This window comes from Manis pentadactyla, chromosome 8 (assembly GCF_030020395.1).
Source record: "Manis pentadactyla isolate mManPen7 chromosome 8, mManPen7.hap1, whole genome shotgun sequence".
NCBI lineage: Eukaryota > Metazoa > Chordata > Mammalia > Pholidota > Manidae > Manis > Manis pentadactyla.
This window is the reverse complement of record NC_080026.1, coordinates 12,029,177-12,048,329: the sequence shown is the minus strand read 5'-3', so window position 1 is coordinate 12,048,329 and position 19,153 is coordinate 12,029,177. Positions and strand designations below refer to the sequence as shown.

General features: G+C 32.9%; 1 protein-coding gene across 5 annotated transcripts in view; it reads left to right on the top strand.

The window, feature by feature from the left end:
• Positions 1 to 19,153, top strand: part of TANK (TRAF family member associated NFKB activator) — a 114,176-nt gene that overhangs the window by 55,248 nt on the left and 39,775 nt on the right. For 4 of the 5 annotated variants that reach the window (XR_008998811.1, XR_008998810.1, XM_036884120.2 and 1 more), the window contains exons 3-4: positions 2,646 to 2,757; positions 3,812 to 3,930. Coding sequence is in view for 3 of the 5 variants with exons in the window: in XM_036884120.2 (XP_036740015.1) it covers positions 2,646 to 2,757; positions 3,812 to 3,930 (231 nt within the window). In the remaining 2 variants the exon portion in view is untranslated. The remainder of the gene's footprint in view (positions 1 to 2,645; positions 2,758 to 3,811; positions 3,931 to 19,153) is intronic. The other variant, XM_036884117.2, reaches the window with a different exon arrangement.

The window sequence follows — 19,153 nt, the reverse complement described above, 5'->3', positions numbered from 1 at the left end:
GAAAAGAAAAAACTTCTTGCTTAAGTTAGTTTCCAGTCATAACAAATAAACTAAATTCTATTGGTTATTTCACATTTTCATGTAATGTCCTCTTCTGTACTTTCCCTCTTATAGCCTTATGATCAAAATCTTTATATTGTTTTCTGAATATGTATCTTCTTGAATTAGTGCCTTTTTTTTCTGACAGTATAAGCTTCCCTTGTTTGCACAAAAAAAAAAGTCTTCAGATGCTGCCTGTCTTTTGTATCCCTTTTCTCAAACTTAATTTCCTTTTGTCTTATTCACCTACTGACCTTGTCTCTGTTTTTCCTATTTCCCTTAATAGAAATATAAACACAGCCTTTTCTCCATTCCTTCAGGTAACTTCTGAAGGTACATCTATTTCTCTGATATTTCTTTAAAGTTTAATTAGTTCATTTATTTGGCTAATATTTTCTGAGCAGCTCAAAACATACTGGCACTCTGGTATACTCTGGAGATATCAGAAGAAAATAGTCTGTGCCCTTAAGGAGGTCATAATCTAAAGGGAAATCTGACATCTAGACAATTAGACTAGAATACTATAATTACTGTAATTAATCTAAGTATGTGAAAAGAGCAGTAAGAGAATGTGGACCATTGCTATTCTTGCTGAGTATCAGTTTTTAAATTAGAATTTGTTTGAATTTATCAAATACTTTATTAAGTGGTTTAAGAAATAGTTCACAACTTCAACATGAAATAGTTGTTTTTCTGAATTAATGAATACATTTTTTGCATTATTCATTTATGTTATGTACAGCTGTGCTAAAGTATATTTTTAAGCCAGAGACTGGAAGATGAAAATTACCTGGCAGAAGCTTTCTGAGTTGGTTCCAAAAGAAAATATAGGTCATTTAGTTTAAGGTGGGAAAAAAATATATAGTAGATGGAGAATGGAGAGAGGCTTGAACATTTGTTCTGGGCCTATCTGTAATTTGCTAAGTTTTTTTGTACTGCTAACTTAATGTCTGGATAGTAGAATGTACATGGTTATCAAAATATAACGAAAGAATGGGAAAGTATTGGTCAATGTTCATGAAAATCTTTGAGTTCTTTAGAGAAAGTTCTAAATACACAGCAGTAGATAGAGGAGACTGTAACAGCAACACATTCGCCGATTCCTCAGCTTTGGTGACTCTTCAGCATAGGCAAATTTAAGGCATTACAGAATTTGCTATAAACATTTTAATCCTTCTTTCAGTCAAACTACCCACTCTTTCTAGGGGCTTGGATGTACATTTATGTAGGAATAAGATCTCTTGTCCTAGGAATCCTAGTCCTAGACTGGATTTTGGTATCTAAGGTTCAGTTTTGAGACTTCATAAGACATATATGATTCAGATAGACTCACAAGATTCTTTCTCCTATTCATAGTAATACAATTTGGATTATTTTTTAATGTGGATTCTTTATTTCATTTTTTTCCCCATTAAGTATGGGAATACCTGCTTTGTTACCAGTTACTCTGCAGAGTTTTATGGGAGTAGCAAGTTATGTTAAGACTACCCTTAGGCAACATGCAAAAATGACACACAACTTGGGTTTCTTATCTGCTCAGTTATTCATGTTTGAAGTGTATTATAAAATTTCACCTTTTACTTAGGCTATGTGGTATTAAGTTTTAATTTCTTAAGCTAATTTATTTTGGGTAATTTAGAAAGAACTTTAGGCTTTTTAGTCTCTGAAAATAATAGAGCCTCACTAATTTGGAACTTTGATTAAGAGTCAATTCAAAATCTAGTATTAGTATCTCTTGGAGGACATTCTGAATTATTAGGATCTCATTCTGTATCTCAAGGAATTTATAGTTTAGTTATCTATTTGTTCCTCCAATGATTTTAGAAATCTGTAAAGAATTCTCTATGTTTTTTAGTAATATATTTGTAAGATTTTGTACTAATTTGGTAATTGTAGTACAACATTTTTAAATTTGCTTGAAGGTTTGCAACATCTGTGTTCTCTACTGCAAACTCATGTCTTCTTTCATTGCTTAGTTCTCACAGTCATTCCAATAAAAAAGAAGCATGAATGGATTAAAATATAAGGGAAATTGTGGCACTTAAGATATCCATGTTCTTTTGCCTTCTTAAACCTTAATCTTAGAAAATAAGTTTTTGATCAATATAATTTTATAATTTGTTCTTATCACTTTGATTTTCATAGTGTTAATTTTAAGGCTCCTTTGTGTTTTTGTACTCTAAAAATATATTCAAAAGTATGTTTAAAGATATGAAATCTTAACTTGAGTTTTTTAATTTGAGTTTTTTTTATGGAATAACTTTCATATAGCATCCATTTTGTCACTCATGCTTTTTTTTTATCATTAAGAATGAAATTCTAAATTGAAATTTTTATCCTAACAGAAGGTCCAAGAAACCATACATTGAATTCTTAATTAAAATTTCTTTAAGATTATTTTTAAAATTTTACATCAAGTGTTTTAAATCACTGATGTTTGTAATGATTAAAAATACATTGCTGGAGCCAGGTTTTGCTCATAAATAAATGCTCAATATTTAGGAAATGGCAAATGGGCAACTCATATCTATATATAATTATTAATGGACAATTAATGTACGTTCATGTCTGTCAGTAAACACCAGGCTAACTGGATTTTATGTCAGCAGACTGAGAACTATGAGCAGAGAATACGTGAGCAACAGGAACAGCTGTCACTTCAACAAACTATTATTGACAAACTAAAATCCCAGTTACTTCTCGTGAATTCCAGTCAAGGTATGTTCATATTAATTTTTTATGTATTTCTTGAGCCTCTTGGAGAAAAGGTGGAAATCAAGTTTTCTGTTGTATTTCTTCATTGCTTCTGAATAGTTCTGATATTTTAATACCTTGGTGCAGTTACATTTTATGTTTGTTTAAGAAATGAACACTTACAGAATACAGGAAAATGGATATTCACATATAATATATGATGGAACTCTTAAGTTGATAAAACTTCCTAGAAGACAATTTGCCAATAAATAGCAGAAGCTTTTTAAAATGTCTGCCTTTTAAACCAAAAATTGCAGTCCAAAAACATCATTTAAAAATATTTGTCCAAGTATCAAAGATACATATGCAAGGATACTCATCACAGTATATTTTCTAATAATGAAAACTAGAAATAAAGAAATGTCCAACAGTTAAATTGCAGTCTTCCATAAAATGAGGAGCTAATGTAGCCAAGAAAAGTAAAGATAATAGATGCTTACTAACATGAGACATATTCATAATATATAGCAAAATGAGCAAATTAGGATACAAAAATAAATACTATTGTATTTGTTCCCCCCAAAAAAGATTCTTAGTGAGTTCACATGTATAGGAAAAGACCTAAACAGGTGATAGAAATTGTGTGTGGCCTGTTATTTTTTAATATTTTTGGCATGTCTGCATTTTCTAATTTTCCTATAATCATGGAGTAGTAATGCAAATAATTATCTTAAATTATATACATACCTAAAAATACAGCCTATGTTAAAGTTTAATTGATGTTGCTGATGGTATGTTGCAAAGAGCTTACTTCTCATTTTCTAAGTTCTACATATTTCATACACCACTGATTTGGGGAGTTAGGGTTTTTGTGTGTTTAGTTAGTGGGAGTGAAAAAAATCAAAATGGGCAGATCTAAATTGTCAAAGTAACTATTGTCTAAAGAAATTCTAAAACTCATAATGTAAAATCTCTACTCTTTAAAATTAGGTTTTTGATTTGTATTCTTTTTATTTTTCCAAGTGGTACCAAAAAACAAGGGTTTCCTATTTATGTCCAAGAGGTTTTTATCTTGCAGATAACAGCTACAACTATGTTTCCCTACTTGAAGACAGTGAAGCAAGGAAGAATAATTTGACTCTTGATCAGCCACATGATAAAGTAAAACCTGGAATACCAAGAGAAAAAGAATCAAAGGTATACTCTGCTACTGGTTTATTTCCTAAAATAAATAAGAAATGAGAAATCCGGATCCACAGACTTCCTGAATTATTTTAGTCAGTATTCTATCACAATTTGGGTAGGCAGGAGCAGGCAGGCAGGAGAAAAGTGGACAAGATTCTCTTCAACCCTAACATTGCATCTACAGAAAGCAGCATTCAAATGATGATACAAAACACACCGTCCTCACTTTTTTTCCTGAGGGGGACATACCACTGGTATTCTAAACACACGTTTTGTATATACAAACAAACAAAAAAATGTTCCTAAATAGAAACACCATTTCCAAGTAAAATAAAGGTATTGATTACATATTTCCTAGTATTTTCTTTTCTGTATCACAGGCTCTAAGAAAGAAATAAAATATTAAACTAAGCTAGATAGTAAGACATAATTCTGAATTAGAAATAGAATTCTGTTTTTTTCTTTAATTGACTGTGCCTAATTTAAAAACAAAATCCACCCAACTAGCTTAAGCAAAAGTCCTCATTGAAGCAATATAGAAAGCAGTATAGAAAGAATTATTCCTATCTGCAAGGAGACATGACAAGGATGTTCATGCTACATTGTCTAGAAACAAACTGAACATCCATCAATAGCAGAATGGTACATCTATACAATGAAACACTTCAGAAAATTTTTTAAAAATAAATATTTATATATTAATATGCCTAGACTTCAGAGCAATGTGGACTAAAAAAATAGAAATTACAGAATAATAAAAGGGGAATAATTTATGTAAGTTTTTAAAAAAATACAAAACATGACGTCATTTATAAAAACACAAATATGCAGTAAAAGTATAAAAACATGGGCAGGAGGGGTACACATTTTCTTCAGAAAAATGATCACCTCTACAGTGGGGAGAGAAGACTGTGATTCTGAGAAGGAAATAAAGAGGGCTTCAGTTGTATCTGTAACTTCTTTTTTTAAAGAAAAGATCTACAGCCAACATAGCAAAATGTTAACACTTGTAAAATCAGGGTAGTGGATATATAGTTAGATATATATTATATTCTCCATGCTTTTCTGAATCATTAAAATGTTATGTTTAAAAAGGAATTTTTCAAGTGAGATGACTTGGGTGTTAGTGGGATGTAGCAGCCTTTGAATAAAATAAGATCTGCAAATAAGGACTGTTAACATCTGCAAGCCCACTTAAGTCAAGAGTGCTGTATGTATTTCTTCTAAATAATGTACGAGATTTTAGCTTTGTGTGTCAGGGTTGGCTACTGATTCCACAACTAAGACAGTCTTGTTTTTATTTAACATCAAATCTGAGAAGTTCTCTATAGTATTTCCTACTTCATCTTTTTTTATTTAAAATCATTATTTTTTTTTATTTGAATCATTCCACTCTATTCACCGCTACTCCAATTTCCATTTATCTAAAAATGCTGATAAACACAAGAAGCCATGGCATTAGAATATGTTTAGGTTTACTTTGCAAAAGACGAAATTCAGAAACAATGAATCTGACTTTTGGAACACAATTTTATGATTGGGCCTATTATAGTACATTATAAAATAATTGAACTACTATAAAATGCTGACTTAAAAATTTTGTGATTAATGTTTACGGTCCATTTTCCTGTTTCAAGGTCTTATAAATGTCATTATTTACCATTAACTTCTAATCAAAATTCTTATATTCAAGTTATAACATTTCTTTGAATATAATAAAATATATCCGACTCAAAATATATAGAAGGTAATTTTTAAAATAGCAATCTTGGTTACAATAAATAGGATGATGTGAAAGGCTCTAAGATAATAGTAATGATTTAGTTATCTTAAATTAGGATAATTTGTCGTTGCTTAAGAAAGTTATAGTTCATTTCTCAGTCAATAACTGTTCAAAGGGAACCTTCAACAGAATTCTTTATTAAATGACATTTCTTTTAATTGTGAGATAACCTTTTGTATATAACATGTATGAATCCTAGGCTGAAATTAAGTATAAGTAACAGAAATCATGTCAGAGATAGCTTATTTCTAAAGAACTAAAAATATTGCATCAGTTGTAACTTACGTTGTAGACATACAATATGAGGAAAAAATATAAATCTCCAAGTAAGAAATCTAAATTCAGTGAGTTCTTTTAATTACCTTTACTAATAGGGAAAAAGTTTATATGTGACAGCCATGTATTTAAAACTTTGAATACTTCATCAACTCAGTCTTCTAACACTGTAATCATTTAATAAAAATAAAAATTAACTCTCTTATATTTCAGCTTTTCATCTTCATTATATATCTAGAGCCAAAGTGTTAATAAATACTAAATATATAAGGGATTAAAGAGAAGAAGTATATCCCAAAAGAATGAATAAATTGGATTTATTGAATATTTGAGAATTGGCTATATATTCATTGTAAGAAATTAGGCCTGGTTTAGAAAAATACTGGCCAACCAAGCAATCGAAAGTAAAATCTTTAACATTGGCATATATGTTGTTGTATACTTACTGAGTTGTAATTAAATTCACTTTTAGCTAATAGAAGTGAAATCCTTTCCTAAAAACCTTGAATGATTTGGGCATATCAAGGGTTTTCCAAAATGAAAAATTCTATATTGAGTGATGGCAGTTTTATAAAAGTATGCATCTACAATATAAGAAAGAAATGGAAGCACTATGCAGAAATGGCTAAGGTAGTGGTACAATTTTTTTTTCTGTTTTCAATACTCATATTATTAGTCCTTTCAAAAACTAATTGATTTCTAGAAATCACATTTGCAGTCAATTGATCTAGCCTCTGTAATGAATTAGTAAGTTAATAGAAATGCTTTGAACCAGTAACAGAAGGAAGCTCCTACTAACTACCCACAGTCCTTTCCTCTTTCTGTTTGATGGATGGTTTGAGGATGTGTTTTCTTCAGATTATTTATTTTGTTTAGGGTTAGGATATTTGAGAAGGGGAAAGACTTGTGGATATTATGGCAAATGGCAACTTTGGCTGCCTTGGACAGTAAGACAGGGAGTGGATGAAAGAGGGATATGTTGAAGGGAAAGAGGCCCTTTCAGAAAATTATATTTGAGAATCATGACATTTATAGTTCATCCTCTGTTCATGGTACATGTACATAAAGATCATGCAAGAGTCATTTAACTTCTAAAGGGGCATAAAGAACTTGAGACAACAGAGCATGTATCAGTGGATGATACTTAGTACTCTGCATATATTTAAGAGACATTAGAGAGGAAATATGCAGCTCAGTGGAAAACCTGAGTTCACCTCTTGTACACCACAGTAGTTGGCAGTGTTTCTTGATGAGATAGTATTTTGGCAAAGGGGGCATTGTATTATCTATCATATAACAAAGTACCCCAAATGTACCCCAAAACTGAACAATTTAAAATAATGTATTTATTATCTCACTTTCTGTGTATCAGAAATTCAGCAATAACTTAGTTGTGTTGTTCTAGTTCAGGATCTCATGTAATTGAAGTCAGGACATAGGCCAGGGCCTCAGTCATCTAAAAGCTTGACTGTGGTTGGAGGATCCACTTCTCAGATTGCTCACTCACATGACTGTCGGCAGACCACCTCATCACTTGGGCCTCACTTCACATCCTGGCAGTTAATTTGCACAAACTAAAAAAGAAACCCACAAGAGAGCAATAAGGAAGCCTCAGTGCTTTTTGTGACCTAGTCTCTAAAATTATATACCTTCACTTCCACTTTATTCTGACCATTAGAATAAGTCACTGAGTGCTCCAGAGGCAAGGAAATGAAATTATCCTCTTGAAGGGAAGAGTATCAAAGATTTTTAAATCTGTTTGAAAAGCATCACAAGGATTGTAAATTGTGTATGGATTAGACTACCGAAGATTGAGAGTGCGGAAGTGTAGTATTTAATTCATCATATGATACTAAATGAAAGGTAAAGGAGCTTGACAGAATTTGATAATGAATTCAGCTTCCTGAATCCATCATATCAATCTTAAGAGGAAAGAAGTGCCATAGCTTATGTCTTAAGAACAACTTCAGAAATTCTAATATGAATATAAACTTTCCAGAGGAAAATAGCTGAGCGGTGATTTAGAGAACCAAGAAGCTGTTACCTGTTCTTGCTATTTATTTTTTAAATCAATTTTAAAAATAGAAAATATTTGTATATAGGAAAACAAATAACACAAAATGTACACACTTATTCATGATGAGGACTGTTATCTCATTTGCAGGACACCATTGTCAGACATAATAACATGTCATGATAGTTAGGATGTAAATATCAAATTTTGTAGCATAAATTGGCATTGTTTAATTCTATAAAAAACTAGAATGGTGATATACTTGTCCATTTTTATCATCTTGGAAATAAAATATTTTTGTAATACACTTTCTGGGAAGCACTTCAATTGCCAAACTAAATACTATTCAAGGTGTGTAGAGTTTTACAAAATTGTTTGCCCTCATCTTTCTATTCCACTTTCTGCTTTTTTACAAGTTATATGAAAGTCTAGAATGTTTTGATGCAAGAAAATATGTAGAAAGCAGTAATATAGAATGCATAAAAGAATATGGTCATGTTAGTAAGTTTTCTTCACTCATTCATTCATTAACTCTGAACTGCTATGTACCTAACACTGTCAAGCCACTGGTAGAACAAGCAGATATTGCCCCTGCCCTCTGGCTTAAAGTTTTGATTTAATAACCAAAATAGAAATTATTGAGTGTTGTAGAGTTACTTCAGATAATAGGATCAAAGATACAAACTAAATATACAATTAGTTTATTTCAACTTTTAACTATTTAGAAATCATATGTTCATGTATCTAAAGAACTGATTTTTATGCTTTACTTCTGATTTTTTAAATATATATTTCTAATTTATTCTTTATACATACTTTTTTCATCGGAGTTACATGCCTTAAGCAAAAGTTTAAAAATACAAAGAATGCAGTTGTTACTGAAAGAAGCCAGTTGGCAAATTCCACTGTACCTGTCATTGTGATTAGATCAGCAGATACCATAGTAGCTCTGAGGAGCAGGAAAGATTTTGGAGGTTAAGAATAGTAAAACATGATGCAGCTGTGGAGGTGCCGTCAGCACTAACACTAAGGAAATAAGATGCACTGTACCTGGCAATTGCTAGTAAATATAGAAGCTCTGACATGTTTGAAGAAAGCTGATGTCTAAAAATTCATTTGTCAATCACTTAGACAAGAAGTATTTATTGAACTCCTTCTATTTGCCCAGTGTTGCTAATCATTGACAGGGATACAAAAAAAAAGTAAGACAAGATCCATCCCATTTAAGGAACTACAATCTGGTTGGAGAAACAAAGATTTGGAGACCAAAGCAAGTAGCAAGCATTATAAGACTATGTGAGTACTAATTATATGATCAAATGTAATCCTAATTTTAATTTTATGGTACAGATAAGACATTTAGGACCTTAATTTAGAAACAAAAATTCCCAGTGAGCTAAAGGTAGACAAGCAGAGGCTCAGCATTTAATTCAAGTAGGAAAAAGAAAAATTTTTATTTGTTTATGTTTTGGTGTTGTGTTCGTAGATATGTAAACTTGAATTTTCTTTAAGATTTTAATGGAAAAAATATAATTTCTAGATAATAAAATTACTCCAGGCCACTTTGGAGAACATGATATAAAACAAGAGCTAAAACTGAAGGTTGTGAAGGAAGAATGTCATTTACTGTAATCTCTCTTAAATGACATAATCATGGCTTCAGAGGAGGGTGCTCCCTACCTTTTTGTTAGTCTGTAGATAGTCCTGTGGTGAGAGGTATTAACCTTGGTGTGTTCCTCCAGTTGGTACTTATGGCAGTTTTGGCAGGCAGTATATGAATGTGAGCCCCGCTTTGCTTTCTGGCCTTCTGTAGCTTATAAAATCCTAGCCTCGCAAGTCTAGGTGTTGGATGGTAATTGCTATCCTTGAACTGCTCATATCTCATATACACTGGACTTCAAGAGCAGCTCCCACATGAGGATCTCCTTCTGAATTTTGGGCACCCTAAGCTGTTCTTAACTCTATAGATACTTATTCTATTGTAAGTCTCTTTAACTGTATTTGTTAAGTTGCTATAGATTGTCCAGATACCTGGTTTTATGTACTTTGCAAAAGCTTACAGAGATCATATACAGGTATATGATAAATACATTTTTCATCATGTGAACAAGTTAGAAATTAGACCACTTGTCAAGATATGTAACAAGTGATTTTGTTGGAAATTCAAATCTGGTTTACATCATCCAAACACATAGTACCTTTTCTAAGACAGGAAACAAATAAATTTGACTGCTTATTTTCGTTACTCAACTTCATAAAAAAAAAATTGTCCCTGGTTTCTGCCTTTGTAATTTGGGAAATAATTTTTGAGGAAAGAAGGAAATGAGAAGTGACATATCACTTTTTAAATTCTCTTCCTTTGCTTCTAAGCAAATTTGAATATCTCTGCTGTGGTTTCCCTCCTTATTTCTCCCTTAAACCCTTTCTCACATTTCCCATTTTTCTTTTTTCTACTCTTCTCTAGGGCCCCAAAAAGAGTTAGAATGTTCTATTCAGCCTTGATTTCTCTTGACCTACTTAAGAAAGTCAGTTCTTTCAACCTTAATAGGTGACAACTAGCCTCCCAAAACAACCTAGTTTCTCTTATTAATGTATAATGTATCATCCTAAAGGGTTCAAAATCTGTTTTGAAGATAATTGTTTTTCAGTGTTATAAAATGTTTCTACATTTGATCTGTTATGATATGTTGTGGCTTGAATTTTTTTGGAAGTTAAGTAAAATTCAACTGCACATAGATGCATAGTTAGGAAAGGGAAGCATATTTTAGTAACCTTTTTAAAATTGTGGATATTCTTTGATACTGCACCAAAACTCCCTAAGTGGTAGTTTCTTAAGTGATAGCTTTAGTATAAAAGCTGGCACTAATGAACTTTTCTGCTACACTAAAAGCCATTGTTTATCTTGTACTTTGAATATACCATTTACTTATGCAGGATTTTGTAGCATCATGAACTGGTCATTTGGAAAATAATTGGTTCACTGAACTAGGCAGGTCTTCCAAATAATGACTTATTTTATATTTTTAAATCACATTTAACATCATGATTGATCTCATCAGAAAACTCTTTTAAGTGTTGGACAGTTGTTAAGCTTACTGTAACAGATAAGTTTTTCAAAATTATAATTTTCACTTGAAAACTTACATTTTTTCATGGAAAACAAAACAGTTGTTTTCCTTCAAGTGAGAGGCTAACATCATTTGCTTTTGAGAAAATGTCTGGATAACCATAGCTTGCTCATCAGTAATTCTTTCAAGTGAAAATGGCATTCCATTAAAAAGTGACTAGTTCGGCTGGCGACTCAAACAGTTACACAAATGCTTTCTCCAAGATAACCCTTGTACTTCAGTATGAAATAGAAATGCTTTGTGTATATTTCCCATTTTGTCACACAGAATATTAAAAAGATGTTAAATTAGGATCAAAATTCAATAAAATTAGTAATTTTTACTGCCTCATCAAAAACATTCTACAAGTTCAACCATTGTGGAAAGCAGTATGGAGGTTCCTCAAAATGCTTAAAATAGAAATACCATTTGACCCAGGAATTCTACTTCTAGGAATTTACCCTAAGAATGCAGCACTCCAGTTTGAAAAAGACAGATGCACCCCTATGTTTATCACTGCACTATTTACAATATCCAAGAAATGGAAGCAACCTAAGTGTCCATCAGTAGATGAATGGATAAAGAAGAGGTGGTACATATACACAATGGAATATTATTCAGCCATAAGAAGAAAACAAATCCTACCATTTGCAACAACATGGATGGAGCTAGAGGGTATTATGCTCAGTGAAATAAGGCAGGCGGAGAAAGACAAATACCAAATGATTTCACTCATCTGTGGAGTATAAGAACAAAGAAAAACTGAAGGAACAAAACAGCAGCAGAATCACAGAACCCACGAATGGACTAACAGTTACTAAAGGGAAAGGGACTGGGGAGGATGGGTGGGAAGGGAGGAATAAGGGTGGGGAAAAAGAAAGGGGGCCTTACGATTAGCATGTATAATGGGGGGTACAGGGCAGGCTGTACAACACAAGTAGTGATTTTACAGCATCTTACTATGCTGATGGACAGTGACTGTGAAGGGGCATGTGGGGGGTACTTGGTGAAAGGGGGAGCCTAGTAAACATAATGTTCTTCATGTAATTGTAGATTAATGATACCAAAATTTTAAAAATTAAAAAAAAAATTCTCCAGTAAAATCAGCTTCTTATTTTACTGTGTCGCACTGAAGAGTACAGTCACTTAGTTTGGTACCATGACCTTGGTTGTACTCAGGCATCAGCAGTTTTATTCATCATTGCTTTTGCATCAGTGTAAATGCCGACACAATAAAAAAGGCAAATAGCATTTAATGATACTGTGATAATAGGTCACCCTATGAAGTTCAGGATCTGGGATTTGATTTTCCCCTATTTATAAGCTAATACGTTAGACAGGTACTGCTTCATGGATGCTGAAAGAAGACAAAAGACTCCTGGATCAGAGAAAAAACCTTATTATACACAGCACAGCAAGCAGGAAGAACATTTTATTTGCATTGGTCCCATCTCAGGGATGACATGAGAGACCCGGATGAATCTGCAAATGCAATGGGAACACTAAGTTTGGGGAACCCGCCATTTTATAGCAAGCAGTAAGCAGCCTGCTTGTCCAAGAGGAAGACATTACATCATTCTTCAAGTTTCCCCTCTGCATATACCACCTTGAGAAATGTCCCATGTAAAGAACAATCATAGCCTTGTATTTTAGACTGCACAGCAAAAATGTGCAAGGACACTTGGCTCACGCAGATTCCTCTCCTAAGAGTGGATCCCTTGAAAGGATCTCAGGACTCCCAGAGAATCTTAGACCATATTTTAAGAATCACTGTTTTTACTAGATTGTAATTGCCTATTAGAAAAATCATGTTGCCTTTTTCTCAATAAGTTATTTATTATACGTCCAACTGAAAAAATGTCAGGTCCTAAGACTTCTCTAAGAATCTCCTCAGGAAGCCTTTTTGGAAAACCAAGTAATTCTGACATAGATGTCTTTTGTTTCCTCGCTCCCATTTATCAATAGTTGTGTGGTTTTGTATTCCAACTCAGTTTTCATCGAAGTGATTCCATATCAGATAGGTTTATCCACTGTTTTATCTGTGCCTGATTGCTTCTCACTATTTAACATTAAGGAGAGCATGTTTCCCTCTACATTTCACCCAGATAATGCTGCAGGGCGGTCACTGACTTGCCCGTATTCTCTGAAAGTATATGGAACGTATTCCTGCTGGATGACCACGATCAGTATTGCTTTTCCTTCTCGCTGGCTGCTGACTGAACATTCTCCTCCTCCTCCTCCCCCATGCTGTGCCCTTAGAATCCCATTCCTGTCCCTAGTTTCTTGCTTCTTATCCTGCCTTGAAAACAAAGTGATAACATTTTTTACAAAGCTGAATCTAAAACTCTCTCCTTCCTAATTTTTTGACAAATTTCCATTCTTTTTGACATGAAAATAATAGATCTGGATAATAAGTTGTTTTTATTGTACCCATGTCTGAATGCCCACATTTAGGACCTAGGAAGGAGAGAGACCAATGAAAATACCATACTGGTAGCCAAAAATGTTTCAAGGAGGAGCTGGTCAGTTGTGTTAAATACTGTTAAATGAGCATTAAGTACAATGAGAGCTTTAAGAAAAACCATTAGATTGGTGATTAAGACATCTCTTGAAAATCATGATGAAACCTCAGAAGAATGGAGAAATTTAAAAAACCTGAGTTTGGGGTTCAGCAACATAGAGGGATGAGAACCTAACAAACTTATCTTCTAAAAATAATAGTGATAACTCTGCCAACATACACAAAAACAACTCCCTGAGAACTCTGCATATTTTAGAAAGGAGTCCAAGATGTGGAGCAAGTAATTGACTAGAGCAAATTCTCAGTTTTCTGTGGTTTTGTCCTGGCCACAGTTGCAGTGGTTGAAATTCCAATAGAAACGCACCATCATTCTGGCTGGAAGAACCAGGAAGGAAAATGAATCAGAATAACCATGGTCACCAGAGAGTGAGGGGACTCCCAGAGAAGAAGTACCCTAAGTTCTGTGTTTAAATTCAGCCCAAGTCTTTGACTATTCCCTGAGCCCATGGCTGTGTGGAACAAACTGAAAACAGTGTGCTGCCAAGGCTTAAAAGACTAAACTGAGATCTTAGCTATTGCTCTTCAGAGGAGTGGCAGCTTGGAGTGTGAGCCTAACCAAGTTCATTGCCTGCAGAAACAAAAACATCAACACCCCTTGGTAAGATGTGACATAATGTCTCTACAACATAATATTCACAATGTTCAGGGTACAGTCCAAAATTATTCAATGTATGGTAAGTCAAGAAAATGTAACCCAGTTTCAGGGGAACAGATACCAACCCTGTGATGATCCAGATACTGAAGTTATTATTAGACAAGGATTTTAAATCAGCTACTGTAACTATGCCCAATCTTTTTGGGGATAGGCAGGAAGGAAGTTAAGGTCTTGAGAGAATAGAATTAACAGGGAGGTACTCCACTGTCATGCTTTGTCAAATGGGTAACCTCTAGTACTAAGATTGAGAATTAAACTATGAATTAAGTTTTGGCCTGAAACTTAGCTATTTGGTTAAGAAACTATTGCCAGATTACCTCTGTCAACAAATGAACTGGTTTGGCAGAACATGAGTATATCTAGATGATTTGGGATATAAATTTCTATTTGGGTATTCTTGAACACAAGGCCATACCAAAAGTTTTTCCCAGGCAAAATTTAAACATCATTTGGTTTATAACTACTCATTGAGAAATGTATTTGTTGTTTTAGAATCTTAAAATTAGTTTGCATTGGTACAATGTGTAAATATTACCATTCAATGTCTACCTCACCATACTAGGTAAATGTACTACCTAACTTCTCTAGCCTTCAGGACGTGTGCCTGACAAGAGCCTGTAATGATGAGGCCTGGGTTCCAATTGCAGCTACTCCACCTACTGGACTGTAGGCAAATTATTGGATTTCTCCAAAGCCTTATTTCTCAGAGCAAACTTTAAAATCACATTAAAGTACTTAATTCACAAGATTATGTGCGTTAAGTTAAAACATGCAAATTGCTTAAGTAATAGCAGTTTTCATGAAGATACTTTCTGTTCACCATGGTAATGGTATACCATAAAATTTGTAGTTATTGAAAAGGATTTTCCCAAATCAGTTCACTTTAAATGTAGTGTTGGAGAGGGGGTAGAGGGAGTATAGGAAACATTGCATTTTTTAATTGGTCGTTTAAGTTATTCATTTTGTATTTTTTGCATAAGAAGACACCCCCACCATTAGATATTTCTTCCCATTAAGATAAAAATTCAGAAACATGCAGAAGGAACTTAATACAAAGTGAAAGACTCAAAAGACAGACAGTAGGAAACTATTGATCTCTGCTTCAAATAAACTTTATATAGAATTGAAATTATAGCAATTGTGGCACTACTAGTAAAGGATTTTAACTTTTTTCTATTCAAGATGTTGTAACATTGAGTTGATGGAGATTTGGGGGCCTTACGTTAAACCAGAACCCTATAAGGAATTTGGAAGTCATTGGGTATTTATTTCATTTTTATATTGTTTATTTTCTTACCACTTCCTTCAGGGCTCTGGGCTGGATTTCATTTTGTCCAGAAATTGTTTCCACGCCAGCAGTGGGTTTGCCTAGTGCACTGTGTCATGCAAAACAGACAAGGCTCCTAGGATTTGTGTTCCTCTTGCTTTGCTAGATTTTCAACAGTATTAATGAGGGTAAGAGAACCATAGATTTCATATGGCCATAAATTCTTACAAATACAATTTCCTTTTTTATTTTTTTATTTGCCTTTTTTTCTCAAACTTTTCCTGTACTTATTTTCTTACCAAATTTTTTATCAAATCTCTTTTTGGTATTTCTCTGTTCCTATTTTCTACCTTAATCTCTTCCCTGTCTCAGCCCTATTCTCACTGTCTCCCTAATTCAACTATATGCAGTGCTTGGTTTTACCATAACATCTTTGTCTCAATATATTAGCTAAATAAAACTGGTAAGGAAATTTCAGCCTCAGTTTCTCCTTTACATATCACTGTCAGTTTCAATAGTCCAAATGATAAGTGAATCCTTATTTTCAATTTCTTTTTCCACCTACCCATTTTTCCTTTTCTGTAGTAAATTTTATCAAGCTAGTATATTTATAATAAACTATTCTACAGTTGATCCTTTTACTAATCATTCCCACCTCACCTTGACTTACTTCTTGGATTACACTGTTGGAAGTAAAAGCGTAGTTCTCCTCTGTTTTAAAAGCATAATTCTGTTAAGCCTCAAACAGAAATAAAATCAAATATTGGCTACATTCAGTTGCTGAGACATCTAAAAATAAATGTTCCTTTTGCATGCAAGGAACTCAGCTAAATTTTTTAGAGGGAATCTTTGATATGAACACACGAATAAAGTGATAATTATTGCAATAGTTCAAATATATATCACTGAAAACTCACCACTTTTATTCAGTGTTAGCCTTTTAAAGTTTAGATTCCTTCTTTATTAGAGAATATGCATTGTATTAATTTATTATTATCTTTAAAAGTTCTATAACTCAATTTAATTTTCTGACTTTAGTTGCTAAAAATTTTTAAGAAAAAATATGATTCGGAATTTAAACTTTTTATCACATTTACTTTTTTCCTCCCAACTTTATGGAGGTATAATTGACTATATATATATATATATATATATATATATATATATATATATATATATATATATTTATGGTGTATGGTATGATTTGATATATGTATACATTAGGAAATGATTACATCAAGTCAGTTAACATATCCATCACTTCACATAGTCATAGTTCTTTTTTATTGTGATAAAACCATTTAAGATTTATTCTTAGCAAATTTCAAGTATACAGTATAATAGTACTAACTATAGTCACTGTGCTGTTTGTACATTAGATCTCCAGAACTTATCCATCCTGCATAACTGAAACTATGTGCTCTTTGACCAACATCCTCCCATCTGCCCACTCCCTCCAGCCCTGCAACTACCATTCTACTCTCTGCTTGTTTGAGTTTGACTTTTTTAGATTCCACATACAAGTGTGATCATGCAGTATTTCTCTTTCTGTGCCTGGCTTGTTTCACATAGCATAATGTCCTCCAGTTTCATCCATGTGGTCAAATGACAGGATTTCTTCCATTTTTAAGCTGATATATTCAGCCTTAAAATAGTCCTGTATATATAGATATACAATATCCCATTGTGTCTATATACCGTATTTATAGATAGATACAGAATACAATGGGATATTCCATTGTACATCTATCTGTATATACCACATTTCTTTTATCCATTCATCCATTGATGATGGATACTTAGGTTGAATCCATATCTTGGCTATTGTGAATCATTTCGGTATTTCTGAAATTCAGTTTATTAAAGGAAAAAAATACTTCCACATTTAGTACAAAGTATTTAAAAAGGTAGGCACTAGGGAAAATAAACATTTCTTTCTTTGATATGTTCATATGTAACAGATCCTGGACTCGAACACAAAAGCATTTTCCATTATCTGCACATTAAGAATAAACCTCATTTTCGACTAATGAATTATTAGCCACTTTTTTTCTCCTTAAATATCAATGAATATTCAACTAGCCCTTGAACATATATTTTTTATGTTATAGCCATCTATGAAAAGCTTAAATTGATTTACACTAAAATAAAATTCTCCCAATTCACAAAAGAAAACTTAAGGAGGCATTTCACAACACCTCCCAAAGTGTTTCAAATAGGTTTATCTTAACGATTTAGTTGAATGACTTATCCAGCCCTATACTAGAAGTGTAAATGAAAAGTACGACACGTAAAACTCTTATTTCAGTATTCATTCCACAAGTTCAGCATTTCCCAAGTAGTACTTGGAACAGTTTATAATGTTAAGTATTTTAAGTTTTAGTACCTCAAAATAAATTCATTTCTTGAGTGATTTAATGTTTAAAATCTCTTACAATATAATGTTCTAAGTTCCCTTGCTTGCTTTCTTGAAGTTGCAATAACTTCAGCTTCCTGCAGTGCAGGGTCCACAATGGAAAAGAGCGTCAACATGCTGCACCCATTCCAAATAAGCCGTGCATCAGAACTTCGGTCAGAGAACAGCTTGCTATTTTTTTTTTATTTGCTTGTTTTTTGAATTAACATGTTAAAAGGCCCCTCTCTGACAGTTTTTCTTGGTGCTTAGGACCTAAAATTTTCCTTTGAAATATATCAACAGATTTACTTGATAAGAATAATAGAAAGTGTATTGTATTGCTCAGTAAAGCAGGAATACTTTATTTCAGTAACAACAAATATAGTCGTAATTCTGTGCCTAACACTGAAAACCTTAGTTTAGATACTTCATAGAAATTGCTTAATGTGAGTTCTCTATTTACCCACTGCCAATACACCAAAGTAATCTTTTCCAGATAGATTTACCCATGCCAGTTACTAAATCTAAATACCAGAGAAAGTTGATACCAGTTATTTGTCAAGCCAGACAAAAGTTTATCATTCTTTTTCTTCCTGTTCCTTCACCTCCCTTCCCTCCCATCCAGTTTTGAAGACTTAACATCGGAAGCAATCATTCAAAGTTTATATATCAAAATTAATACTTTGGAAACTGTGATAGTCTACCACTTTCTGTAACATCTTCATTTTTAGGCTAAAATTACAGACTACTTCTTTCTGGCTCTATAATTTTTATTCATACTAAGAATTTCTAGTAGTAAATTTTAAAAGGAGATTAATCATTCCATTTAATCACTTGTTTTGTTATGATTTAACATATTGTCAAATGTTTCTGTTCCCTTAATAAACCTCTTTTCTGTTTTGTTGACATAGACTTAATACAGTCTTTCAAAAGTTTGTTTTCATACTTACAGCATCCCAAATGGTTGGCTGGCTTTAAAATGTTGCCTTTCTTCCTAGTCCACACTACAATCCATTGAATGTTCTAATTGCACATAACACTAAAGAAAAACCTTGTCTGCCACTTTTAAAAACAAACTGTGAATGTGAAAATGTCTTCTGATGTGACTGCTTTGTAAGTTCAGTAAAGCAGTTTTAATCCAGAAGACATGACCTAAA